We start from the raw sequence: 26964 nt of genomic DNA, 5'->3' as shown, positions 1-26964 counted from the left end.
GCCCAGAATGTCAGACAAGAAGTTGTTGCAAATGCATTTCTACCACACCTTGCTCCCAAACTGAGGTTCACGGTATAGGGGAGTTTTTAATGTTTTGTTATGTTTTTATATATGCTGGAAGCTGCCCAGAGTGGCTGAGGTTTCCAGTCAGATGGGCGGGGGACAAATAATAACATTATGATTATTAAGTATTGTATAACAATATGAATGGACCCAAACAGCAATGAGAATTCCCTCTTCCGTTCATGGTGCTGGAAATTTAAAATGTGGTTAGCACATGGAAACCCCTTGAATTTGCTTTCACGTGAGTGGAGTGAATCCATGGAGTGAATCTTCAGCGTTTTATATTGTCTCCCTGTGGCAAGAGAAGCCATGCTGAGTCATAAACGGTGGCATGTTCTGTAAACAGTATGGTCCCCATAACAGACTCGTGCTTAACCGAGACATGGCTGAGCAAACATCTCATTCAACTTGCAATATGCTGTCTAGTTAAACACTCGCTAACCGCAGCATCATTATGAATAAATGGAAAACTCCAGAGTTACTTGTGCAGAGAAGCTGGGTGTGAACGGTGCAACTTTTTTTTAAAAAAAGCAAAATATCTTAATGGGGAAGAGTTTCTGTGTTCGTCTATTTTTCTGCAATCTGACTTGCTGCTTTGCAGCTCGTGATAGATACAGAGCGGAAATCTCTTTTGCCGAATGGTTTTGGAGACTTGTTATTTGCAAGGGGAGGTTTCACAAAATGGGAAGCTCAACTTTTCCCACTGCTGCCATCACCTAGAAAGGAATTGCACGCAAGGATGGGCAATCTGTGGCCCTCCAGATGTGGTTGTACTACATCTCCCATGATCCCTGACCGTTGACCAGGCTTGCTGAGGCTGATGGGAGTTGTAGTTCAGGAACATCCAGAGAGACACACGTTTCCCATCCTTGCATTAGATGTTTGCCTACTGCAGTGGCACAGCCCAGCACAAAGGCTGACCGTTCAGCAAGGATGCACAACCAATGAATGAAAACAGCTGAGCCTTGCCCCTTGTTTTTCTGGTGAGTGATCTAAACACAGAGCAACCCAGTCCAGGCATTTGTCTCTGTTCGGTTGACAACCCTCAGAAATTTGGTGTTGCTTATAAGCACATAGGGATGCGGGTGGCGCTGTGGGTTAAACCACAGAGCCTAGGACTTGCCGATCAGAAGGTTGGCGGTTCGAATCTCCGAAACGGGGTTAGCTCCCGTTGCTCGGTCCCTGCTCCTGCCAACCTAGCAATTCGAAAGCACATCAAAGTGCAAGTAGATAAATAGGTACCGCTCCAGTTGGAAGGTAAACACCGTTTCCTTGCGCTGCTCTGGTTCGCCAGAAGTGGCTTAGTCATGCTGGCCACACGACCCGGAAGCTGTACGCTGGCTCCCTTGGCCAATAAAGCGAGATGAGCGCCACAACCCCAGAGTCGATCATGACTGGACCTAATGGTCAGGGGTCCCTTTACCTTTACGTGCTGTCAAGGGGACAACACAAGCTATCAAGGGGACACACAAGGGACTGCCTAGATTTGAAAACTGGTTTGTTTTTTAAAATATATAAAATAAAAACCAGCCAACAGGCTCATCTCCATGTTGTGAAGAAAATAATTATTGTGTTATTGTGCATTATCTTCTATTCCTCAAGTTACTGTTGCAGAAACTTTTTCTATTCAGTTGGCCAGGCCCGTCTTACCCATAGAGGCCAGGGCGCCAAGTTCTGGAGGTTGCTCATACCAATAACAAACTTAGTTGGTCTCTAAGGTGCTACTGGGACACAGGTGGCGCTGTGGGTAAATCCTCAGCGCCTAGTGCTTGCCAATCGCATGGTCGGCGGTTCGAATCCCCGCGGCCGGGTGAGCTCCCTTCTGCGGTCCCAGCTCCTGCCCACCTAGCAGTTCGAAAGCACCCCTAAAAGTGCAAGTAGATAAATAGGTACCGCTTTCTAGCGGGAAGGTAAACGGCGTTTCCGTGTGCTGCGCTGGTGCAGGATCGCCAGAGCAGCTTCGTCACGCTGGCCACGTGACCCGGAAGTGTCTCCGGACAGCGCTGGCCCCCTGCCTCTTAAGTGAGATGGGCGCACAACCCTAGAGTCGGACACGACTGGCCCGTACGGGCAGGGGTACCTTTACCTTTACCTTTAAGGTGCTACTGGAAGGAATTTTTTAATTTTGTTTCGACTACGGCAGACCAACACGGCTACCTACCTGTAACCACATCTAGCTTTTACCCAGGAGTAGAAGAAGAAGAAGGAGAAGAAGAAGAAGAAGAAGAAGAAGAAGAGTTTGGATTTGATATCCCGCCTTTCACTTCCTTTAAGGAGTCTCAAAACGGCTAACAATCTCCTTTCCCTTCCTCCCCCACAACAAACACTCTGTGAGGTGAGTGGGGCTGAGAGACTTCAAGGAAGTGTGACTGACCCAAGGTCACCCAGCAGCTGCATGTGGAGGAGCGGGGAATCGAACCCGGTTCCCCAGATTACAAGACTACCGCTCTCAACCACTACACCACACTGGCTAATCTTAAAGTGAAGATTTAACAGATCTCAGAACACGTTTCAAGCGATGTCATCTTCTTCCCATCCCAATTCAAAAGGAACTCTCACTGACCTGGATTAGTAATAACACCCGAAACCAAGACAATATTATTTTTGTTTTCACTGCGGAAACTTTTATTCCAGTTGTGGTTTCCAAAGAGGAATTTTTTCCAGCCACGGATGAAGTCTGAATCTGGAGGAATCCAAATAATCCAAATCCTTTTCTATTTCATCTATCTATCTATCTATCTATCTATCTATCTATCTATCTATCTATCTATAAATTTTCAGGTATACATGTCCCACAACAGTACATCCAGCGACTTCCCTTCTTCTCCTTCCATGGTTACTTGTACCTTCAAAATTAACTGCATATTTTATTTCCTCTATTCCTTTTGTTCTCTTACCCTGCTAACTCTGCATATTCCATCATTTTCAGCTGCCATTACTCCTCCAGATCTGTTTCTAATTCTCACGCCAGAGTGTGCCTTGACCCGCCACCTATGTTGTTGTTCTTATAATCCAGAGAGCTTTAGGACTGGGGAAGGAGGAAAGGGCATGTAGCTTGCTTTGGGTGAAAAATGTCTGTTTGTTCAGTCAGGGAAATGAACACATGGCATCTTACGCTCTTCTGCCATGTGATCCTGCCCCTCTGTTGAGTCCATCAGCAGAGGCCTTGCCTTGTGTCCTGCCATCAGCAGAGGCCCAACTCACAGTGAGAGCAAACATGGCCTTTTTTACAGTGGCCCCCGAAGCTGTGGAATTTCCTATCTCTGGGGGCAGATAGCAGCAGGCTGGGAGGTGGCGGCGATCTTTTCTGCTACATCGGCAGAAGAGCTGCGCATCAGAGGAGTCAGAAAGTTCAGCCAGCTAGCCCAGCCAACAATGGCTACTTTCCCGGGTTGTGTGTGTGTGTGTGGAGGAGCCTATTCATTTTGAGACTGACAGTGGGACGCTGGTCCTGATGGGGAATCTAGATTCCATGGAGTGACTGGATGCCGAGGAGTGGTGAGAGCTGGGGAACCCCAAAGGAAACCCCCAGGGGAAGAAAACTCAGAGCCAGTGGATTGATGATGAGATGATGATTTGTGGTCAGCGGGAGAAGATTGGGAAGAGAAGATGTTGGAAGCTGAAGGTAACAGGGTTTAGTGAGCGGGAAGAGGCTGTGGCAGAGAGCAGTCCAGAATTGGAGGCAGAAGTGGAGGCTAGAGAGGGGAAGGTCAAGAGGCAGAGATTAGGCCTTCTGAAGAAGCCAGGGAGTCTTCCCCTCCTGCTACAACCAGCTACCCTCTCCACGTGGCCTCCCAGAACCCAAAGAGGTATGAAGAGGGAAGGGCAAAGACAGACAAGATGAAAGAGCCTCAGGATGAGGAGGAGGAAACTTAAGAGAGCAGTGGGAAGCCGGGATCCTTCAGTCCTCACAACTGCCTCATTGGGGCAAGACCCACTGGGAAGAGTGGCTGTGATCACTAGGCCTGTGCTGTTTGGGTTCCTTTGAATAAGGAGTTAACTTCACTGACATCGGTTTTTTTATTGCTGAGCTGCTCCTGAGACTACGGGGAGGGATGTGAGTTAACTTGGCTTCCAAGTGAGGCGTGGGATGTTGGGGACCTGTGTCTGCTGTGAGACCACAAAACACAGTTCACACATGCAATGAGTGGGCACTTGCTGATTTTGCTGTTTTATATCGATTAATTGCTTTCTGTTTGTTTTACTTTTCATTTTGTACCAATATGTTGCCCACTGCTTTAGGGGCCTTTCGGAGCAAAAAAGTGGAATACAAATGTCATTGTCAGACACCGACGCATTGCCCATACATTGCAGCCATTCTGATTTAATCTGTAAAAAATGCTTTGCTTAGCTGGGACTGGTGATTCTGGAGAGAATTCAACTAAGTTGTTGCGTGAACAGAATGAGCTCTGTTCATGCAATAGGATTTGATACTTATCCTCTGTGAATTTGCCTAACCTTCCAAGTTGGTGGCCATCCCTCTTGCGAGAGGAACTGATAAAATATTTCCAGAAAAAATTGTTTTCCTGCCTAGCGGGTGTGTGTGTGTGTGTGTGTCTATCTATCTCTATATCACATTTGATGCTGGTGTTGCCAACATCTTGCTGAGAACATTTAATTCCAAGGTGTTATGTAATGAAGTTCTCACCCTGGGCCAGCGGGGGATACTGTAGATAGTTATGCAAATGAAGGATCAAAAGTGACGTTCAGTGATTGGATAGTTTGTATGCAAATGAAGGATCGAAAGTGACGTTCAGTGATTGGCTAGTTACAGAAAATGGCAACAGTTACATTGTTCTGGAGCTCTATATAAGCAGACTGACTGAGCTCCTCAGCTCAGTTCTGTTCTGGCCTCAGAATAAAGAAGAGCTGTTTGAAGAATCGCTGTGTCGTCTGATATGTTCGCCCACAACTTAACACAAGGAACTCTGCAGGGCCACTTGGGCACGATTTGCACGGACAACTCTATTTAAAATCAGAGCAAACACGTAGTGACGGCTGCTTCCCTTCTTGCTACCCTGGGGGAAAAAACCCTCAGCTGGTCAATAGCAGGATATGTAAACAGTCTGCACAGTCCCCAAAGTAGGAATACTGAAAGGAAAGTATAATATTGTGTTGTCCAGCAAGGAATTGTGTATTTTCACACTCCCCCCGCCACCACCACCCATACACTTTAATTTTGTCCTGGCACCCACTGCTAGTTTTTTGAAATGCTTTTGGGCAAGATATTATTAGTTCTTTTTTACTTATAGCCGGCCTGGGCAGTGGGAGGTGTGTGTGTGTGTGTGTGTGTGTGTGTGTGTGTGTGGTGTTGCTTGCTGCCTCCCATCTTAGCCTCACTTTTGCCCTTGTAAACTTCAGCAGGGAGGATGGGGACATAACTAGTCTCTTCCTGTGATTGGCAGGTCACTGTGTGATCCACTGTCTCTCAGCCAAACCTACCTCGCGTCGTGGTTGTGAGCATAAACTGGAGAGAGCGGAGAACGAGCTGCACAGTTTGGATAGCTCGGTTGGTTGGACGCGGTGCTGATAATGCCAGGGTTGCAGGTTCGGTCCCCAAAAGGGACAGCTGCATATTCCTGCATTTCAGGGGGTTGGACTAGATGATCCTCAGGGTCCCTTCCAACTCTAAAATTTTGTAATTCTATGGTTTTAGACCACGATGCACTTCTTGGAGCAAAACATGGTATACAGTGCAACAGACGAATAAATTAAAATGCCTGTGTTAAAATGCACCATTCACGTGCCACACATGCGGTATCAAAGGAAGAGCTTAATCGGGGAACTTTAAAATCCTGGAAAGTTTGACGCGCACACGGCTCCACACAAGCGCTTTCTATTTTTCTTTTGCCTTGCCCGATCCTTGGGCGCGTTTACTCGTAGGCAAGTCCCACTTGAATGCTACGGTGGGGATCTTCCAATAACCTGAATGATAACAATGTGCAGCCCCGATCCTCCTCGCTTTCGGTTCTACTCGAGAGCTAAATCTCCCCCGTAGAACTGCAGATGATTTCTTAAAATAAGCGCGCGCAGGCGCTGAATTCCAATTCGCAATCCTCTCTGCATGCCCAGTTGCTGTCGTTATGCTTTTATTTTGTTTGCAATACCCTCTCTGCCCGCTTTGTTGTTGTTGTTGTTTAGTCGTTTAGTCGTGTCCGACTCTTCGTGACCCCATGGACCAGAGAACGCCAGGCACTCCTGTCCTCCACTGCCCCCCGCAGCTTGGTCAGACTCATGCTGGTAACCTCGAAAACACTATCCAACCATCTCGCCCTCTGTCGCCCCCTTCTCCTTGTGCCCTCCATCTTTCCCAACATCAGGGTCTTCTCCAGGGAGTCTTCTCTTCTCATGAGGTGGCCAAAGTACTGGAGCCTCAGCTTCACAATCCGTCCTTCCAGTGAGCACTCAGGGCTGATTTCCTTCAGAATGGATAGGTTTGATCTTCTTGCAGTCCATGGGACTCTCAAGAGTCTCCTCCAGCACCATAATTCAAAAGCATCCATTCTTCGGCGATCAGCCTTCTTTATGGTCCAGCTCTCACTTCCATACATCACTACTGGGAAAACCATAGCTTTAACTATACGGACCTTTGTTGGCAAGGTGATGTCTCTACTTCTCAAGATGCCTCTGCCCGCTTACTCAGGAGTAACTCCCGGTTCAATTCAACGGGAAGGGGTAAACTTTTCCAAACAATCGCGCGCAGGCAGGCATCGCCTTGCAAAGTTTGCAAGCCTCTCTCTGCAACGCTTTAGCTGTTGCTTATTTTGCAATCTCTTATATTTTGCAAGAAGAGGAGGATTCCTCCAGGGTTGCTGTGAACGTGCAAAGCAAGCGAAAACTGCATTTATGCGGATGCCCGCGGGGAAAAAAAAAAGCCGCGCAAAGGGTCCGCGGAAGAGGCGCCGCGCAGCAACAGGTTGATCCGTGCGGAGAGATTGGGGCGGGGGCGGAGCTAGAACGATAGGCGTGGCTAGGAATAGGAGGAGGAGGAGGAGGAAGAGGAGCCGCGGGGGAGAAAGAGAGACGTGCGTGTGGTCCAGTCTTCCCTCCAGTGGGCGGGAGGAGGGCGTGGCCACGCCCGAGGCGTCGCATTCAAAGGTGGGTGCGAGCGAGGGGGCGTGGCCTTCGGCCGGGAGTTAGCCTATAAAAGCTCGCGCGGCGCCCCTTCGCGCGCGCCGATACCCAGAAAGCTCGCGAGGCGGTTGGTCGTTAGTCTTTCTCTTGAAGTCTCCGTTTCCTGAGAGACCACCGTCGACGGTTTTTTCTCTTTTAAACTTTTTGGTACTTCTCCCCCCTCACTTCCTCGCCTTATTGGGAAGGGTCCGGTTTCTGGCGCGGATTTCTTGTGAGGAGGCAGGTGCACCCCCACCCCCAACACCCCCTGCCCAGGTAAGAGGTGAGGCGGCGGAGGAACGGCGGTTTGCGCGTGCGCATTAACGGTTCCGATGGCAGGGTGGCGAGTTCGAATCCCACCCTGGGCGGAGCCGTTGCTTTACGTTGGGGTTGTTTTGGGGTGTGTGGGTTTTTTTTGGAATGGGGGGCGGGAGAGAGACGGGACACCCACCTGTCACCATCCTCTGTCGGATTCTGTCTAGTTAGATTCAGAGCGAAGTGTCCCAACGACAGCAGTTTCAAATGGCTTTTCCTTTTTTTCTTGATCATCATTTTTATTAAATTTTCAAGTTTTACATTTCCAAATAACAAACTTTGAAATGATCCAATGGCTTCCCTTCTCCTCTTTCCATTTTACATGTCATATACATGTATTTGCATGTTTTTACCGTAACCATTTAAATCAGTTTTCCACTTTTACAGCCACCAAAGATCGAATTTATCTCAATGCTGCCAACGTTTTCAGCTGTGTACAGTTGTTTTCCACGTATTCAATAAACGTTTCCCAGTCTTTAAATGTATGTTAAATGGCTTTTTTTTGACGCCAAGTGCTCAGAAAAATCTCAAAATTTCTACTTTTAGTTAAGTATTTTTATTTATTTACTTGATTTTTTTTTTTTGGGGGGGGGAGCTAAATTCCTCCCTGCTCCCTAGCTACATCCATGAATCCCACCCCAAGAATATGACCGCTGTTGTTATCGTTATACATTTATTTATACCCTGCCTTTGCCCCCCAACAGTGACTCCAGGCAGTTTACAGATACAACTACTAAGAACTTTTCCTTCTCAATATTCTCTGGTTGGCCTCTGTTATTTTCTCCTATGGACAGAAATCCTACATAAGGACTCTATACGGGCACTTGGATACCCATAAGGGATAAGGGAGCATTTTTTTTCTTATAACAAACTATAAAACATAGCATCAGTCACTTAGTTCTAGGAACGTTTAATAGCTATAAAGCAGAGAAATTGTCACTTTAAACAATTAAACAGTAATAGAAATAAAGCTGTCTGTCCGTGATCTGTGAAAAACATGCAGCCACAACAAAAACAACACACCTCACCTTCAGCCTGGCCCTACTCCACAGGGTTGCCGTGAGGTTAGGGTTAGGGTAGAAGTGGTGGTGGGATGGGATGCATGCAGCTTTGTGAGGAAAGGTGGGGATGTAAGGATGATAAGTGAATCTTTCTCCCCAAGATGGGGGTTCTCCAAAGCAGAAAGGAGAGGTCCTTTGCTACGTTTCCCTTTGAGGGTGCCTTAAAAGTCCTTTGCCCTCCCATTTTATGTATTTATGTATTTTCTGCCTTACCTGCATCCCCCGCCCCCAGCTCCCATCCTACTTCTCAAAAATTGGTCCTGTTTTCTGCTGCTCTGGATCTTCTCTCTTTTCTTCCTTTCCGTCTCCCCTGGCCCAAACCATCCCAGTGTGAAGATGATGGTTTTGATGTCTCTTTCAAGTCTTATTGTCACCTCAAATAATGGGCCTTTCATTGTTGCTGGGTTTTTAAAAACAAACAAGTCATAAACAGGTAGGAAAAGTCACATAAGTATCAAATAGATGATGGTAGCCCAGCATGATTACTGTTTTTTTTAAGAAAATACACAAGGTTACGGGTCGTTACTGTGCAAAGGCTTCATAATAAACAATAAAGAATAGCTGATTGTATACAGGGCTATTTGGATGATCCAAGAGAGTCTCTAACAGCAAACTGAATTCAGCTTCACAAAATCTTCTTTGATGTTGCCTCAAATAACGGAACTTGCTTCTCTTTGGATGGTGGCAAAAGGGGACCCCTTCCCCAACTTCAGGTATTTTTGTTTGGAGGAGAATAGATCTCTTCCTGTCTTGTTGCCTCCTTCTCTTCCACTATCCCCCCACTTTATTCATTTTGAAATTGTTTACTTTAATTGTTCATGACAGAAGAAACAGCCTGTTGGATTTGACCAATATTTCATCTTATATTTCATCTCCCTGTAGCACCCTGTATCCAACAAATGGTCATTTAGTTGTCTCCGGAGAGCTCATAATGCGGGGCAGAAAGGCAACAGGCCTCCTTTGTTGTTGTTTTCCCTACATCTGGTATTGAGTTATCCTGCCTTTGCACATGAAGGTTCTGCCTGGTCCTCGTGGTTAATGGATCTTCTTCTGAAAAGGCTATTTAGGTTTGGCAGTTTTCAGCTGTATGAGGGTTAAGAAGGAATTGAACCATCTTTTTTTCCTTGATTAGCAGAGGGGGAAAGAGAAAAAAAGATGGGGAAAGCTAAAATGATGAAGCATTCACAAATCCCTTGTGTTTAGGGGCAATATAGACTAGTTCAATATTCTGGGCATAGATGAGGTGTACTATTTCTTATTTGTAGGAAGGGAGCAGAATGCTCTACTAGAGTGGTCTGAAGAGCAAAACAAGTTTGTCACGACCTTTGCAGGGGTTAAACACGAGCTTTCCCATGAAAGGTTTTGGGGAAGAGTTAGATTCAAAGTGGATGGGTGGCATCTTCATGGCTCTATTCCATCCACAAAAATATATTGGTTGCAGTACCATACATCCATTAATAGATATTCTTCCAGGTGCTTGTTCTTTTCGTGGGTAAGATGAAATTTTAAAAAATACACACCAGATCTTCAATTCTAGAGGTGTAGCTGTTAGTCTGCTACAGCACACATAAAAACATGTGGCATACGTTTTCTTGGACTTGAGCTCACTTTCTCAATTGAAGTCAGCTCTATTCCACAAAAATGTATGCCACAATCCATCTGGTAGTCTTTAAAGTGCCATGGAATTTTAAAATCACAATTTTGAATAGTTCTAACGCCATTCCCTTATAATTATTTGTTAGATTCTTATTATTTTTATTAAATGAGACTCTGTTTTCCCGCTGCAACATGACTACCTCTCTAGGAATTTACTAGTGCATGTGGTTTGTTTGTTTTTAATTGATGTGGTGAGGAAAGTGGTTACTGCCTGAAGTAGAGTAACATATTTGTTGATGAAAGCATACATACTCGCAAGTGCTAGAAATGGCTGCTTGTCTGATGAATGTTGGCAAGTTTTCATAAAATGGGATGTTTGGGTGACTGGGGCTACCATGCAAAGCACATTAAGTTGGAATCAACAAGTATTTTCAAGTCTAAACATGTTCTTTTCTGGGAAAGTGTATAACAACCAAATATATATACAACCACCCATGAGTTTCCAAGGGCAGCATCTTGGGAAACAGCGATGCCTGCTCTTATTCCTGGCACTGTAGGCATACAGTAGGATGACTAGGCAGATGTTCTTTGTTGTAAAATGGAATGGTGTTTTTTTAGAATGGAATCTTATCAGTTAGTGGTGTGGAGGTGGATAGGAAGAGAGGAAGTGTTTCCCTTTAGAGAAAAGGGTAAAGAAAATGTCTTGCTCTCCTTCTAGTGGCACTCCAGTTTTATGGCGATCCTTGGTGTAGGGCTCCTAATATTTGCATGTAGAGAAGAGAACAAAGATCTGGTATTCTACTGGTTTGGAAAGGACCTCTACAGGAAAGGAAATTCTAGCAGTTTGCGTTTTGACATCAAATGTTCTTCCTTGGAAAACAGTAGAAACAGCTGGAAACCTCTAGAAGTTAGCCAATTGGGCTGGACTTGGAATAGAGAAACAAGTTGTCAGTCTGTAGGGAGGTGGCGGCAGACACTGAAATTAGAACTGGCAAGTTGCAAACATTTATAAGCAGAACTGCAAAATGTTGCAGCAGACTGTTATTTCTTCAATTTCATTGGCTCCTTTGCTGCTGTTGTAGTTTACTAGTGACTGCTTGCTTTAGGAGTTATGCCCAGATCGTCAAATCAAAGAAAAACACAAAAAAGAATGCATAATTATAGCACCCCTTAAACTCTGCCAGTGTTACCCTGTCTTCCTGTTTCCCTTTTCTATAAAAAGCTGTGTAAAGAAATGCTCCTGTTTCTACTAGACTATGGGGTGGCATTCTTAAGCATTGTGAAGTCGTTTCTTTTTATAAAAAATAATAAAAAATCCAAAATGAGGTCCTCCAGTTGCAGTCAGATGCAGAATGGTGGCCAATTGAGTGTGTGTGGTTAGCATAGAATCAAAGAATACAGGGATCTATTTCTGGCAGCAAAACAGCCCACAGTCTGTCACAGAATTCCACTTCTGGTTTTCCCCACCTCCCAATCTTTCGTAATCTCAGCAGCTGTTGCTTGGCCCTGTACTAGACTTCAATGAGGAAAAGAAATTAAAGCCTGTACTTTTAAACTGCTTTTGTGATTTGAAAGCTTATTGCAGGTTTTTATATTGGTTAACAAGAGTTTGCATATATGACTCATAGGCAGGTTTCTAGTCATCATGATCACAGGAGTTTTGCTATAAATAGCAACCAACTCCGATAAAAATCACCCCATATATTAAGATCTTCTTCTGAGGCCCTAATTCATGTGATGCCACCTTTAGATCAAGTGGAAGAACAGAATCTGGCTTCATTCTCAAAAATATACATTATTAGGTTTTGCGGGGCCAGTAAAAAACCTTCATTTTTGCTAAGGTGATCTTGATTTGATTAACTGGCTGCTCCTTTTGTATGTTAGTGTTGATATGCATTTAACCATTTTAATAGAATAGTTTTTAATAGTGCCAGCCATCGTGGAGATTTTCCTTGGGTAAAACAGCAGGGTACAATAGGATATCTATGCAGGAACAGTAACCAACCCTGTCAAGCTGTCTCCTCTCCAAGGCTGACTTGGGGATCACAGCCTGATTGATCCTTTATGAGGCAAAGGGGGGGGGGGTCTGAAGCAGCCAGCAGTGGGTGTCAGGGGGGCACTTCTGGGTCCTTACCTTGAAGGATTTTTCTGGTACTGAGGAAGTGCCTTGGGGATCTCTCCAGCAGTGCAAGTGCAGCCATAAGTGGACGCTTGAGAACTGAGTAATGGGTGATGTGGAAAAGTCAATACAGGACTGCATCCATAAGCTTTAGGAGGTTTTCTAACTTGATTGGTGGAAAAGCGAATTTCTGCTCCCTCTACTGGTAGCTCATATAGTTATACGTATAGGAAGAGTGAATGCTGAAGCAAGGTCTTGTATTTAAAGGTGAACAAAAGAAAAAGCTTGTGGACAATGATTAATTACAGTGAGTAAAGATACTTTGTGTGAGCACAATTCTTCCGTAGTCAAATGAAGTGTCTATATGGTATGCATCTTTTCTACCCAGTTGGGGAAAAAACATTGCAACTATTTCTAATTGGTGCTGCTCAACTGAAACTTCTACTTACTACTCACTGACATAATTGATTTTACTGCTGTTGAACTCACTGATAATTACTATAGCTGTTAAACTTATTATAACAACTAATCTTTTCAATGTTATGACTACTAATCAACAGTATTTTTTTGAATTGAATTTATTGTTACTATTGACTCCACTATTGACCTTACTACTGCAGAATTTACCACTACTATTGATGCAGATTTTTATGACTGATGACTGATTTATTTAACAATTTATTTATTTATTTATTTAGCAATTTAAATACTGCTTGGTTGTAAGAAAACCTCTAAGCAGTTTCTGACTTGGCTGTTATGGACCCATTCAGTGTCTTAATGCTTAATCAGTATTATTATTGATTTTGTGGGCATCTCATTGGCATCTGGTTGGCCACTATGAGAACAGAATGCTGGACTAGATGGGCCTTTAACTTGATGCAGTCCAATGTTCTTCTTACAATGTTGTTAATTTGCATGGATTAAGGAATAAGGTAAGCAGTTATTTAGACACAACGTATTAATACAGTGGTGCCCCGCAAGATGAATGCCTCGCAAGACGGAAAACTCGCTAGACGAAAGAGTTTTCCGTTTTGGAGGTGCTTCGCAAAACGAATTTCCTATGGGCTTGCTTCGCAAGACGAAAATGTCTTGCGAGTTCCTGCGGGTTTTTTCCCCCTTCCCCCCCCTTTTTCTAAGTCGCTAAAAGCCGCTAATAGCGCTAATCCGCTAAGCCGTCAATGGGCTTGCTTCGCAAGATGAAAAAACCGCTAGACGAAGAGACTAGCGGAATGGATTCTTTTTGTCTTGCGAGGCACCACTGTAATTGAATCTTTTTAAAAATATTTGTCCACTTTGGTTCATGATCAGTTAGGTAGTTTTACTTAACATAGAATGTCTACTATATCAGATAAACCTAGACTCTTAAGCAGGTAAAATAAATTACAATCTCAAAATGGGTTGGGGAAGCTGGAACCATTATAGACACTGCAGGAGTATAGGGTTGAATTCAGACACAGTGAACTCAACAGAACTTAGTTATGGCTAATGTAAGTCCCACTGATTTCAGTGGGTCTTCTCAAAGTATGACTTAAGTCACTTCCAGGCATATTATTTTCCAGGTATAGACTTTTGCAGTGAGGAAATTGATAGGGAAATGCACTGATAACTGTGAGGTAACAATTGCTGTATGTGACATCATGTGACCTCACCACAAACAAACCAGAATGAATGCTGAATAAACAACAGGTGTTGTATAACCTTACCACAAACTTTGTGCAAACAAATTGGGATTACTGATCAATAAATGCGGCATTTGGGAACAGCCTAGCTCTGGATTCAACTCAGAGCTTCTAATTATTGAGGATTCGCTGCTGGAGATGTTTGGGCTGTATTTTCAAATGAATGTTTGCAGGGGAAAATAAAGGTAAAGGAAAGAGAAAATTATGAGAAGTGTGTCAGAAGAAAAGTTAAAACAAAATGAGGAAAACTGCAGAAAATGCAGGGAGAAAGATAAGAAATTAGGGAAGATAATCTGTTTAGTTAAAATGGTTAAAGGGTTTGAGTCAAAGGTGAATTACAAACTAAGATACAGGATTATGAGAAAGTGAGATGCTGTGAAGGATTTTGGACAAAAATGAAAGTTGCATTACAGTAAAGTTAGGGCTGAGCCACAGTTACAAAGAGATGCTGTAGTGAGATTGAAGACAAGAGTAAATAATGTCATTTTGTAGTTAGAAAAGCAAGTAGAGAGATCTCCTGAAAGTCATTATTTTTATAGAGCATTTTAAGACAGCTTTTTCCCCCTTGGTGTGCTGTTGAAACTGAAAAAGTATTAGGATTCCACAAGTATTCACAGTGAAAGAAAATGCCTAGAGATACCATTGACATTTTTCAGCAGCGTTCCCTGACAGATGTCATCCAGATGTTTTGGACTACATCTCCCATCAGCCCTGACCATCAGCTATGTTGACCGAGCCTGATGGAGTTGTAGATAAGAACATCTGGAGGGTGCCAGGTTAGGAAAGGCTGTGTCAAGGTGAAAGGTCCTTTTAATGGATTGTTTTTAATTAGCCACTGGGGAGATCTGCCTTGACTAGAAAAGCAAAATATAAATACAGAATTGCTAATTGACAAGGAAATATATTTCTTTTGAATGTCATGCTTGTGACCCGCAGCTGTTAGACACGGAATTTTGTACTAAATGGACCATTGTCTAATACACAAAGGTAATTCTTGAGCTATGTCTAATCATAATTTATAGGGGGGGAAAGAGTGGGTGCTTTTATTTTGCAAGCTTTTGTGCTTGCAAATCTTATAGCAGCAGCATGTTAGCAGAACTGACAGCTGCAGTGTTTTTCACAATGTTTATAGTTTTGCCTGAAACTGATCAGGGGCTGATTAAAAGAGACATGCAAGAACCTTTTAATGGAAACCTGTTAGGGGGCAATCCTAAAGATCCACCAGGATGAGCAAGTTAGGATGTAGCCCCTTTCTGGCTGAGTCCCCAGCTGGGGCTCAGCTGAAGATACACCAAAGCAACTTAGCCAGGTGTGCTGAAGCTGTCTGAACTGAGACTTGTGTAAATCTTCAAAAGCGGACATGGTGAGGACAGGACTTGGCAGGGGGGACTTAAAATGGATCCTGGTTCTGTTCACATGTCCTGGCAAGCTGGCAGAATATGCACCATCAAAAAGGGTAATGCAAGTCAAACTATATTTTAAAGTCTTGTTCTCCCTCTGCTAGGCTTGGGCTGGCTCAGCTGGCAGTAGCTTTGCTCCTGAATTTCAGGAGTTTGAATCTGGTTTAACTTTATATAAATTATTTGGATGATTATAATAAATTTAAGAGTTCCAGAAGCAAATTTGAAACCAAACTCATTGGGCAGCCCTAGGCAAGTCATTTCTTCTCAATCTCTGGCCCATAGCCACATAGGGATACAATATTACTGGCTTAACTGCCATGCTGAGGTGTCATAATGTGGTATTTCTGCAACTGTAGATGTCATAAACAGCAATTATGAAGCGCAGTGGTCATGATTAGCATAGACTCCAATTCTGGGATATACGTGTTTGAGGTTAGAACCTTTGCTATCAAAGTGCAATGCAGTCTAGTTTCTAGAGAAGAAAAGTGCTTTCTGTCGCTGACCTTGGAGATGTGAAAGGCCATTGTGGCCAGACCTCATTAACATATAAATTATTACTGTCTAGCAGCCTTAATCTTAGCATATTTATATACTGCGTGCAGTAAGCCAAACTTGCTGATAAGCGTATTGTGACATTTCTGGGATCCCCCATAAGAAGCGCTTGTCTTGCAGTGGTTACCAAGGTTAGTCTCTCTGCAGCTATGCTGAGTCCAGCCAGCTGGCACTACCTTCTGACCTGTAGAGAGCAGTGAGATTCTCCATTTATATTCTTACTCAAGTACATCTGTACAAGACACATGGGTGAGATAAGTTTATCACAACATCCTACCAGAACACAACACAATACAATACAGTACAATTAAAATATTAGCTTATATTTACTTAGGAACATAATGTTCAGAAGTGGTCATTTTATTCAGAAGTCTTGAGTTCTGATTTCCTGACCTTTTATAATTGCTATTCCAACTCTTACATATGATCTCATTATTATTCCCATTTCACCCCCCCTTTCCCTCTTTCCTTTGCAACTACAACTCTGCCATTTTCCAAGCAACATTCCTTACCAGTTGTTTGCTCTAACTGCCCAATATTCCACCCCACTCCCCTACTGTCAATCATTCTTCCACTTGCACTTCTGTCACAGTTTGTAATAGGATGAATTGTTTGGTGGACTGGCTAAGTTTAGGTATATTAAATGCTGCTGTGTACATCTAGGTCATGTTTACAAAAGTGGGGTATTGAGAAGAGGAGTGATGGGGCTGGGCTTGTAATAGATAAAGTAAACTCCTGATGTAATATTGCTGCTAAGAGGATTTTGATGTTTCAGCAGGCAAATGCAAATCTTCTAAAATGGTTGAATTGGAGAGAAAACATTCAAACTGCCAAGTATATTCCCCTGGATTATTTCAGAATGTTTGTCACACAAGATGATTCCTGAACGTTGCAGAGCTGGCCAGCTCCATGCGATAGCATTGACCAGTTGAGAAGCACACTGTTTTGCACAGTTGCCATCATGCTGAAGGTGCGAAATGGATCTTGATAACTGCCAGGATGGGTTCATTGTTTAATAAACAAGTAGGATAACAAGTAGCATTTTCTGGAAAGCTGAGGAGCACTTAGTACGTTAACTTTTGGTTTGTTGGAAGTTTACTTATTCAGGCAGAAAATCAATATATAAATCTAAATATATAAATTATGGGCAAGAAGATGAATCAATAGCCTTGTTTTCTTCAGCTGGATTTTTCCCCAGCTGACTCCAGTTGGACTTGCATGTTTCGGAGGGTGAAAAGAGAAGTTACGAAAAGCCACATGACTGCCACCAAAAACAGTGTGTTTCTGCCACTCATGTCTGGCTTTCTTTCTGCTCCTCCATGACATAATCTAATGAAATGTGTGGTGGGATATGATAGCATGGGTTCCCCTGCTCCACATCACTGGTAGGCATGGGGAAAGAAATGTGATTTGTTTTTTGGCAGCTTGGAAGGGTATTGGATACATGGAGAGTGTTGTTCAACATCTAAGTTACACTCCCTGAGTTCATTCCAAGCACAGTTTCTTTAAGCCAGCATTTCTACAGCAGTTCTTGCACTAATTTGTGACTACAGAATTTAAAGCTAAGGTAGGAAGCACAAGCACAGTTGTTCCTTGAAAACTTTGTTTAGCCTAGGCTCAATTGAATGAAGTGCAGTATAAAATCAATTATAGAGGGCATATGATAATGTAAAGGCTGAACTGGTTTTTTTGGGGGGGGTCGTGGTTAATGCTTTCACATGTTGGATGTATAGTGTTTGTCATGAATATTTCTGCCAGGTCTAGCTGTGCCTGCAAACTGAGGCTTGTTGGAACCAAGCTGAGCACATTATTTTCCAGGTTACAGGGATTAAATTGACTTTTAATACTTGAACTTTATTTGCTTATACCCGAAGAAGCATCTCCACCCCCTTTGTTCAGCCTGGACACTGAAGTCCAATACCGAGGGTCTTCTGGTGGTTCCCCCACTGCGAGAAGCAAAGTTACAGGGAACCAGACAGAGGGCCTTCTCAGTAGTGGCGCCCGCCCTGTCGAACGCCCTCCCATCAGGTGTCAAAGAAATAAACAACTGTCTGATGTTTAGAAGACATCTGAAGGCAGCCCTGTTTAGGGAAGTTTTTAATGACTGATGTTTTAATGTATTTTTACTCTTTTGTTGGAAGCCGCCTGTAGTGGGCGGGGTATAAATAATAAATTATTATTAATTAATTAATTAATTAATTGCTTGCTTGCTTGTAAGATGGAGGAAACCTAAAAAGCTTTCTGATATTTTTGCAATTATTCTTGAAGGGATAGCTCACAAAGCAAAGGGAAACTGAGTTAAATCACCTTAGTTCTTGGATACCTTGAAGGTGTTCATTATAGAAGGCCTAAACTGTTGCCAGAGAATATGTTGGTCGTAACAAAACTTGTTCCCGCCAGCTATTGTGAAGCAGCTGATACACTTAAAATGATAGATATGACCATTGAGACCAAATGGTGAATCAGACAAAAGGCCTATCTAGTTTACCCACAACCAGATGTCTAAGAGGAAGCTCAGGGACAGGACATGAGGGCAATAGCATTATTGTGCTGTTCCCCAGCAACTGGTACTTAGAAACATTCTGTCTCTGATCCTAGAGGTAGCATATAGTGACCATGAATTGTATTCATTGCTAGTCTTATCCTCCATAAATTAGTCTAATCCTCTTAGAGCTATCAAATTAATTAGTGAAAGTTATAGATGTAGGTAGTGAAAGGTGGGTAGATGAATGAACATGGAAATTGATATGGGAACAGGAGTGACTTCTTACAGAAATGGCATGGTTTTTTTTGTTCATTGGGATATTCATCAAGAAAAAGAGACTGGGTTTACCTTCTTATGTGATTCTATAGATTTGCCATACTTTTCAACTGTATAGGTCAATTATTTCTTGTCTTTACGGATGCACATTTGCTTGGTTTTATGTTCTGTTTTCTTTCTTTCCCTTCAGTGTATTTTTTAAAAAACAACAGCCAATGATGTACAACCTTGAAATAATTACAGTACTGGAAAAAATAGCTTTATAACTTGTTGGGTAGAAATTTATTTGGAGACATAATTTTTAAAGAGATGAAAGTGATTTGAGATATTGTGCTTCTCACGGTGTGCCTCTGCTCAGAGATGGTTTTTATTCTTTCAGAGGTTAAAGTGGATGTGTACACATTTCAAGCAGCAATTTTGTTTTCAAACCATATTCAACTCTTTAAAAAAAACCTAGCACCTCTTCTTTCTTTTATTAGGACTACTACTATTGGGGAAAGAAATAATACAGTGGTACCTCGGGTTAAGTACTTAATTCGTTCCAGAGGTCTGTTCTTAACCTGAAACTGTTCTTAACCTGAAGCACCACTTTAGCTAATGGGGCCTGCTGCTGCTGCTGCGCTGACCGGAGCATGATTTCTGTTCTCATCCTGAAGCAAAGTTCTTAAACCGAGGTAATATTTCTGGGTTAGCGGAGTCTGTAACTTGAAGCGTATGTAACCTGAAGCGTATGTAACCTGAAGTGTATGTAACCCAAGGTACCACTGTACTCCCTGGGATGCTGAAAAGCAGAAAAAGCAACTCTTTGTTGGGTGGGTGGATGGTCCCTTGCAAGCAACCTAAAAAAATACGATGGGAGCTCTAGTTGTGGACACAATCCATTCTGGGTGCTGTTCGCACCCTGAAAAGTTGCAACTAGAGTGGCTCTTCTGTGCAAGCGCGCAGAATGCTTCTGCACTTGGGCGCACGGGGAAACCCAGAAGTATACACTTCCGGGTTTGCCGCGTTCGCAAGCCGAAAAGACGCAACATGAACCTAATGCAACACAAGGTATGACTGTATTTCTAAGAATTCTGGCCAGTAACAATGTAGAAAATAGTGAAGGCAAGCACAAACCAAAGTGAAATAAGATGTCCCTGATATTAGCAGTAACAAAGTCCCAAAGAACATAGTTGAACAATAAACTGAAAGGGAAGAGGTGAAGGAGGTTGGCTCACAAGATCTGTGACGAAGTTCAAGGTTCTTGGAAGATAGTAAAGGTATTTACTCTGGCAAAGCAAAGTTAGCAATGTGGTATGTGAGTTTTCAGGTTAGGGAATTCTTGGGCATAGTCATTGTTTTTTTAAAAAAATACTGAACAGAGAACTTGTTTTTAGACTTTGGTATGATAATCAAAAGATTTAAAAAGAAATTTGCAGGTAGAGGATATTTCTCCAAGCAGATACCTGTTGGTAGCTGGATTATGACTTTTGTGGTGGTGGTCCCAGATAACTACAGTTTTAACTGTTTTAGCTTAGCTGATATCCTTATGATTATGGTGGTTTTGTTGATTTAGATTGATCCATACATACACAAATGTGCACATGTTTTTCATGGTGTGCATGTGCAGTTTCTAATGCAGTCCACAAACCAATTTTAATATACGCAAGGATAAAAGTGCAGATAGTGGGGAAAGGTAGCTTACATAAACAGTGGTACCTCGGGTTACAGATGCTTCAGGTTACAGACTCCGCTAACCCAGAAATATTACCTTGGGTTAAGAACTTTGCTTCAGGATGAGAACAGAAATCGTGCTCCGGCAGCGCAGCGGCAGCAGGAGGCCCCATTAGCTAAAGTGGTGCTTCAGGTTAAGAACAGTTTCAGGTTAAGAATGGACCTCCAGAACGAATTAAGTTCTTAACCCGAGGTACCACTGTAATGAAATAGTCTGCTTTGAGGAAGAATTGTTCTTGGGAATTTTATTGCAAGAAGGGGGCGGGCGCAAGTCATCAGTATTACACGTCAATCTGTATCAGTGATTGGTAACAGTGACTATTTTAATACAGTATGGAAAACAAATACAAAGCCCTAACTAACTATCCAGATAATCAAAAATACAAAGTAAAAAATACAAGAACTCTAGATATTTCACAAAGGTAAATGAAGCATCAGTAGTACCTATACAGTCTGCAAAAAATAGCTGATTCTGAGCTGTTGATGACCCTCCCTTCTTGAAGTCAGAGTTAGAAATCAAAATTTCTGATTTCTTTGTATTAATATTTCTAACATATTTCCAATACATAATTAGAGAAAGATTTTAACATGCCTCACAAAATATTTCTCAAATGTTCTGTTAAAACTGTGAGAAGGCAATAGAGCAAAGCCCATCCGCCTTTTACTTTGGGATATAATAAAGGATTAATCCAGTTACAATTTGGAAAACAGATTAGCGCTTGCAGATGAGAGATGTTGAAGTTCTGATTCTAAGGCTTTATTGTTACATAAACTTGGGACTAAGGTCTGTTGAATTCATTGGTACTTGTTTTCCACATAAACCAGGGAGAATTTGAGTTGAAATTGAGTTTTGTTTGGGTTAGGTTGATAACTTTTCAGTTACCCTATAAATTTTCATGTCAAAATAGCATTTTTTCCTTTGCATATTTTATTTACTTCTCTTTCAAGCCCTCTGATGAAATACTTTTCTGTGTCAAGTATTATAACTGTTTAGTAGCCTATGGCTTCAACTAATCAGGAGTGGCAATGGATGAAAGTTAACAGTCCGATTAAAGACATATCGATGCCACACTGTGACTCCTTGGAGAAAAGGTTCCCCACATTTGAGTGTCTTATTAAAAATTCCTTGCATGTAGAAAACTATCATGTTAAAGAGAGAGAGAGTGTGTAGTCTTGCCTTCTTCTGTTGCCTCTTGCAGCCCTGGGCTAGAATGTTGAAAAGGGGAAAACATTGAGTTACCTAGCTTTCATCTCCACTGAATTCATTTTGGTGGTGAAATCAAGGAATGACTTCCCATAGCATTGGATTTGACTTCTGTGTAAAGATAAGCACCTTCAGGAGAAACCTGTTAAATTATTGAGAAAAATGCTGTGTGTGTGTGTGGTCTATTTCAATAAGTAATTATGACAATGCCAATAAGGATCAGAAGGGAAGCACTTTTCTTATTTTGCCAAAAGATTATCTGTGTTTGCAGTAGCTATGGTCTGTCCAGCTGTCCAGCTTTCAGTGGGAAATGTCATTTGTATGGTTGCATATCAAAATGCACATACCCTTCCCTCAGTGTGACTGCACACATTTGGAAAAATATAGATGTTCTGATGCAGTTTTTAATAGAAGTATTTTGAAATTCTGTAAAATGTGCATAAAATGTGGATCTTTTGATAAATGGTGGCATATGAATCTAATTAAATAAATAAATAGATGAACTTCTGTGTGAGGGCAGTGAATCTGGATTAGCAGATTTTTGACACTTCCTAATTTGTTCATCCAGGCATTTTCTGGTTACTAGTACCAAGCTTTTAGCACAATTGTCTGGCTGTTATGGATTTATTTTATTTCGTGGATGATGTTGTATGTGTTGTATTTTAAACGACTGTCTTGACTAAGTCACCATAGACTCTTCTGTGTAGGGGTGGTATAGAATTCTTGAAGAAAATAAAATGAATTTGGTTTCTGTTTGTCTAGAACAGTTAGGTAACAGCCTCTGGGAAAATTGTAGAATATGGGTACAATAAAGATACAGTTGAGAGACTAGAACAAGTAGAGTAGAAGTAGTAAGCGTTACCCATTGTCCCTTATAATTGCTGGAATATGAAGAACCATGTTCCAAAATATATTTATTAAAAATTGTTTCCTGCTATTCCTCCCAGAGGAACCCAAGGTGGCAAACAGCTAAATGTTAAAACGGTAAAATTTAAAATAAAATATAAACCCATTTGAAACCATTTGAAATCAGTGTTTTTAATTCACTGTTGCCACAGCCAGTATCTCTCAGCCAGCAGGGCTTTAATGTGGCTGCCCCCGTTTTGTGGAATATCATTCCTGTCCTACCTTGACAGACACCTGCACTGTCCAGAAACAATTGAAGACATCAGTCACAGATTTTCCCAACTGGATAAATAGGTCTTTATCACGAGTGTTTACTTTGTATGGTTTCAGTTTTGTTTTAAGTGTATTTGCTGTTTTTGCTCTTTGAGCTGTTTCTGATTATCTTCAGTGTACATTTCCAAGGCAGTTTCTTAGAAGGTGATTGATAGATCAGTGACAGGAATAATATGCTTGGGTTAACAGGATGTTGTTAAATTTCAACTGAAGTTCAGTAATGAAGGTGGCAGGCTCACCTCACTAAGGAGGGCATTCCACAAAAAACGTCATCAATACGTTAAATACTTTTCTGTATATCCCCTCTCAAATAGGAGCTGTTAAACAAGATGTGGCTTGTAAGATTATAGCTCCTAATTCTAATTTATATACATTGTGGAAACAATGAAACAAATAACTTAATTTGGAAATTACTTGCATAACCCAAACATAAACCAGAAAAAGGTTGATTTGATTGGGTCACTTTCAGCTGTTGAAACTCTGTTGTACTTAATTACAAAATGAACTCTACTACTAGGTTCACTAAGTCTAAGCCACTAAATTGATAAAGGGTTGAAATGTAATTCATAATAGGTCTTAGAAGTCAACTATTATTAAATGTTCATAACAAAAACCAGAATAGCAAATGTATACTCCTGATCTTTTAGGTTTTAATTGTAATATGCCTATAGATCGTAACTTACCGGTGGTTGACACAAGTGATATAGCACCTGAGAACAAGCTTGAAAGCAAGAAACTTTGAGAAAGTTCGGGGACTGAAGGTGAGGGTGTGTGTTGGCTGCCTTAAGTACCAGAGCTCAGGGTCCTACAAATGCTGGGAAGAATTACTGGTATATTCACAGATGGCAACCTCCGCTCTTGTCTCTGTTTTGTTAAGCCATGAGAGGAGAGAGGCTCTACAGTTGGAGATGAGAACTACACCAGTGGCATAGTTGGCTCTTGGAAGACCCAGGCTGTGGAGTCACAATGCCTAGTCATGCTTTTTGAGGTCGCACAGTGACTTTGTTTTCTCCTTCCCAGTTTGGCATAAGTACGTGATCCATTTGAAGGGGAATTTGCTACACAATTAAGGGTCATTAACTCTAACAAGAGTGACAGTGTTGGGCTTTAATCCTTAACTAGATTGGCCACAATTGCATTAATGAGACTGAGGTTGATGGGAACCTATTATGACTGCATAAACAGGCTATTCTATTTAGAAGACCTTATGACCTATAAAGTAGCAAAAGGTGGAGAGGGGCCCCAGTAGAGAACCTTGTTAAAATCCATCTGTAAATTTGCTGGCATGAATAACTACAGATATAAAGCAATTTTTGTATTTTGGCCTGTTGAACATAGGAATTTTTCTCAAGGTACATATAATGCAAGTATTCTAATTATGCAGTTACATTTCTCCCAGCACCTCATTCTTCTAGCTGTATCTGTGTGCAGTGGATAGATAAAATAATACGCATCCCACTGTGGCATCCATTAGAAGAGACAAGATCTAATGATTAATTGACATTGACATATCTTACTTTGGAGTTGAAGTTTTCAAATTCATCCTTGAATGACCTCCAACCATTTAAGAAAAAAACCACCTTGAGGTTCCTATGCATTTGTACTCGTATTGTCTCCATGGAAATGTAACATTTCCTTGTCAACTTGCTCAGGAGAGCAAAACTTGGCTTTTTGTTCTCAGTGCATCAGTGGTAGCTGCTGCCCATTGTGATTGGAAGGGCAGAAGGCAGGGAGACCAAAATTGGGTGGAGTCAGAGCCATCAAACTTTAGTTTTGTCTTCAGCCTCCTGCCTGCTGAGTTCTACAAGGGCAGCACAGAATAAAAAGGATGGTGCTGACAGCTAAATGCACCGCCTGGACTGGTTGCAAGTAAGAAGGCAGGCAGGTGGGGGCTGGTTGAGCTTGGTGAGAACCAGTGCCCATTTCCCCTAATGAACCAGTTTCCACTGGCGGTGCACTGTAGAAAGACACACAGCCTCCCCATGTCATAGGCTGTTAAGCCTGATTCACCCACTCACTCACTCCAACAAACTCATCAGTGGCTATGGCATTGTATAAATCTTCCCCTATTTTATCATGAGATGAACTTGAAGCATTCCTTTGACTTGCATTTATAAGATAAGTAGTTTGTCCATGTGCTCTTAACTCCCTCTAGAGGTTGAATCTTGATAGGGAGCCTTTGATGTTCGACAGAACACAAAGTGCCATTTTCCTCATTATAAGTGGCACTTGATTCGAAACCAGTTTTTGCAACTGACTTTCCCTTTGTGTCACATCCTTCACAGTTTCTTTAAATAATCAACAACCAAGAATTTCATTTAATCTATTTTTCTTTTGCAAGTTAACACTCCTTGGTTAAGATTGTGTAGAAATATGTAATCCTTTTTCAAAAGAAACCAGAAGCCATATAAAAAGTGCAAATGTTAAAAGCCAGTTCTTAATGCTTCAGTTCTTAATCATATGTTGGAAAATTGCATTCCTGTTTAAAGGACTTTGTAGCTGACCCAAAGCTACTGTGTCTAAACTTTGTTGTGTGTTACACAGGCTGCAGGCTTGTTCCTTTAGCCAGCTCCTCCTGGAAAACTGCAGGAACTTATTATTCAGCTTCCCCTCCTGTGGTTTCCTTCATTATTTTATGCACTTTACTTGAAACAAATAGACTGGCATGTTCCTTTCGGTGTACTAATAAAAAAAATAATAGTCCATAGTGTTCCTAATACTTTCTCTTAATCTAGTTTCTGTTAATTCAAGCAATCTGGGTTCAAGATGCCACGTAAGATTGATTCCTAGTATGAGTATATTCCTGGGTATTAAAATACAGAACTTCCGTGTAATCTTGTAACTCCAGATGAAAGAAACAATGATAAATTTCCATTGCCTCATTTAGTCTATGTGCCATACTTTTCATCTTTGCAGTGTTCTGTATGCTTCTACATTTTTCACTCTTGAGAAATTTCATTAAAATTTTAGAAATCTATTTTCGTATGTAGTAAATATTAGTTGTACTCAGGACTGTTGTTCTTGACATTTTTAGGTACCAGCTACTGACAATGTCGGCAGACGGCCCTGACGCTCACATTACGGAGGTGAAACCATTAGTGGAGAGAGAAGAGGTAAGCTAAACCGGCTGATGATGGACCACTGACTCCCACATGAATTTGTCCTAAGGCAGAGGCTATCTTTTGAAGCCCTTCTTCAGATGCCCCTGCCTTCTGAGGTTAGGTGCATGGCCACCAGTAAAAGGTCCACCATAGCCCACATGACCCTCAATCTTATGTCTTCTGCCATCAAATAAAGAATGTATTATTTGCCCAAGAATTTTATAACATAAGGTAGGCCCGTTTTTAATGTTTGTTTTACCCTGCCTTTTAAAAATCGCTTCACTTTCTGTTCTTATGCCACCCTGGGAATAAGAGAGCCAAAGGACTCGGTTTATATAAGTGAAACAGAATAATAAAGCATCACTTCAAATGATTTAACCTTTGCTTTGGAAATGCTAGCAGCTGAATTTTCATGTTGGCACGCTTGCCAGGAGTGTTGACTGGGAGTGACTAGGAGCTCATGTGTCAGTCCATGTGCTCCCCAGGCCACTTCTCCACTGCTCTGGACTGCCAACATCTCCTTGCCAATGACACAAGGGACAGGGGTTCACCAGTACAACTTCTTACCAAGGGTGCAAGGGAGCCTAGGTACCCTACTGGTGATAGTAGCGTTGGTGTTGGGGAGAGCACATGATCACACTGGATCATCCAGTTGTCCTCCTGTAAAGCATAATGCTCTAAAGCAGCCTTTCCTAACTTGTTGCCCCTAGATTTTGGGCAAAGGAGACCACACACTCCATTTCGAATTTAATGCTAATATGACCTTTGTGATTTGTTTCCCCATTGGGAGCAAGGGAGGAGCAAAGCAGAAATCCTTCAACTGTGCACTAACCATGGCTCATAACTAATGTTACACTGAATACTACTATTCTCTTGGAGTTCCAAGTTTCACAAACCCTAGTTCCAAAAAGTAGAAATTCTATTAAGACAAAATTAAACAGCAGTAGGGAACATGCAGCCTGTGAGTTTAATTAGTCCTGGCACTGGTTCCAGTTTGGCCCAAATGGATGTTTTGCACAAACCACAGCCACCTGCCCTTCAGCTGACATTCTATATGACTTCAGGTGGGGGGCCTGTACGGACATGGATGCAAATGAATGATTAG

At 42.0% G+C, this 26964-nt stretch overlaps 1 protein-coding gene across 6 annotated transcripts in view; it reads left to right on the top strand.

Annotated features, from left to right (window-relative positions):
• Positions 1-26964, top strand: part of NDRG1 (N-myc downstream regulated 1) — an 85689-nt gene that overhangs the window by 33703 nt on the left and 25022 nt on the right. The window contains exons 1-2 of one of the 6 annotated variants that reach the window (XM_079984410.1): positions 7251-7452; positions 25793-25871. In XM_079984410.1, coding sequence (XP_079840536.1) covers positions 25809-25871 — 63 coding nt within the window. In that variant the 5' untranslated portion in view covers positions 7251-7452; positions 25793-25808. Of the gene's footprint in view, positions 1-7250; positions 7453-9173; positions 9266-9574; positions 9620-13959; positions 14132-15844; positions 16033-25792; positions 25872-26964 lie in introns of those variants that run through there. The other 5 variants (XM_079984407.1, XM_079984412.1, XM_079984409.1 and 2 more) reach the window with 5 other exon arrangements.

The sequence above is a fragment of the Podarcis cretensis genome (genome assembly GCF_951804945.1).
Source record: "Podarcis cretensis genome assembly, chromosome: 7".
NCBI classification, from domain to species: Eukaryota; Metazoa; Chordata; class Lepidosauria; order Squamata; family Lacertidae; genus Podarcis; species Podarcis cretensis.
This window is presented reverse-complemented; position numbering and strand designations above follow the sequence as displayed.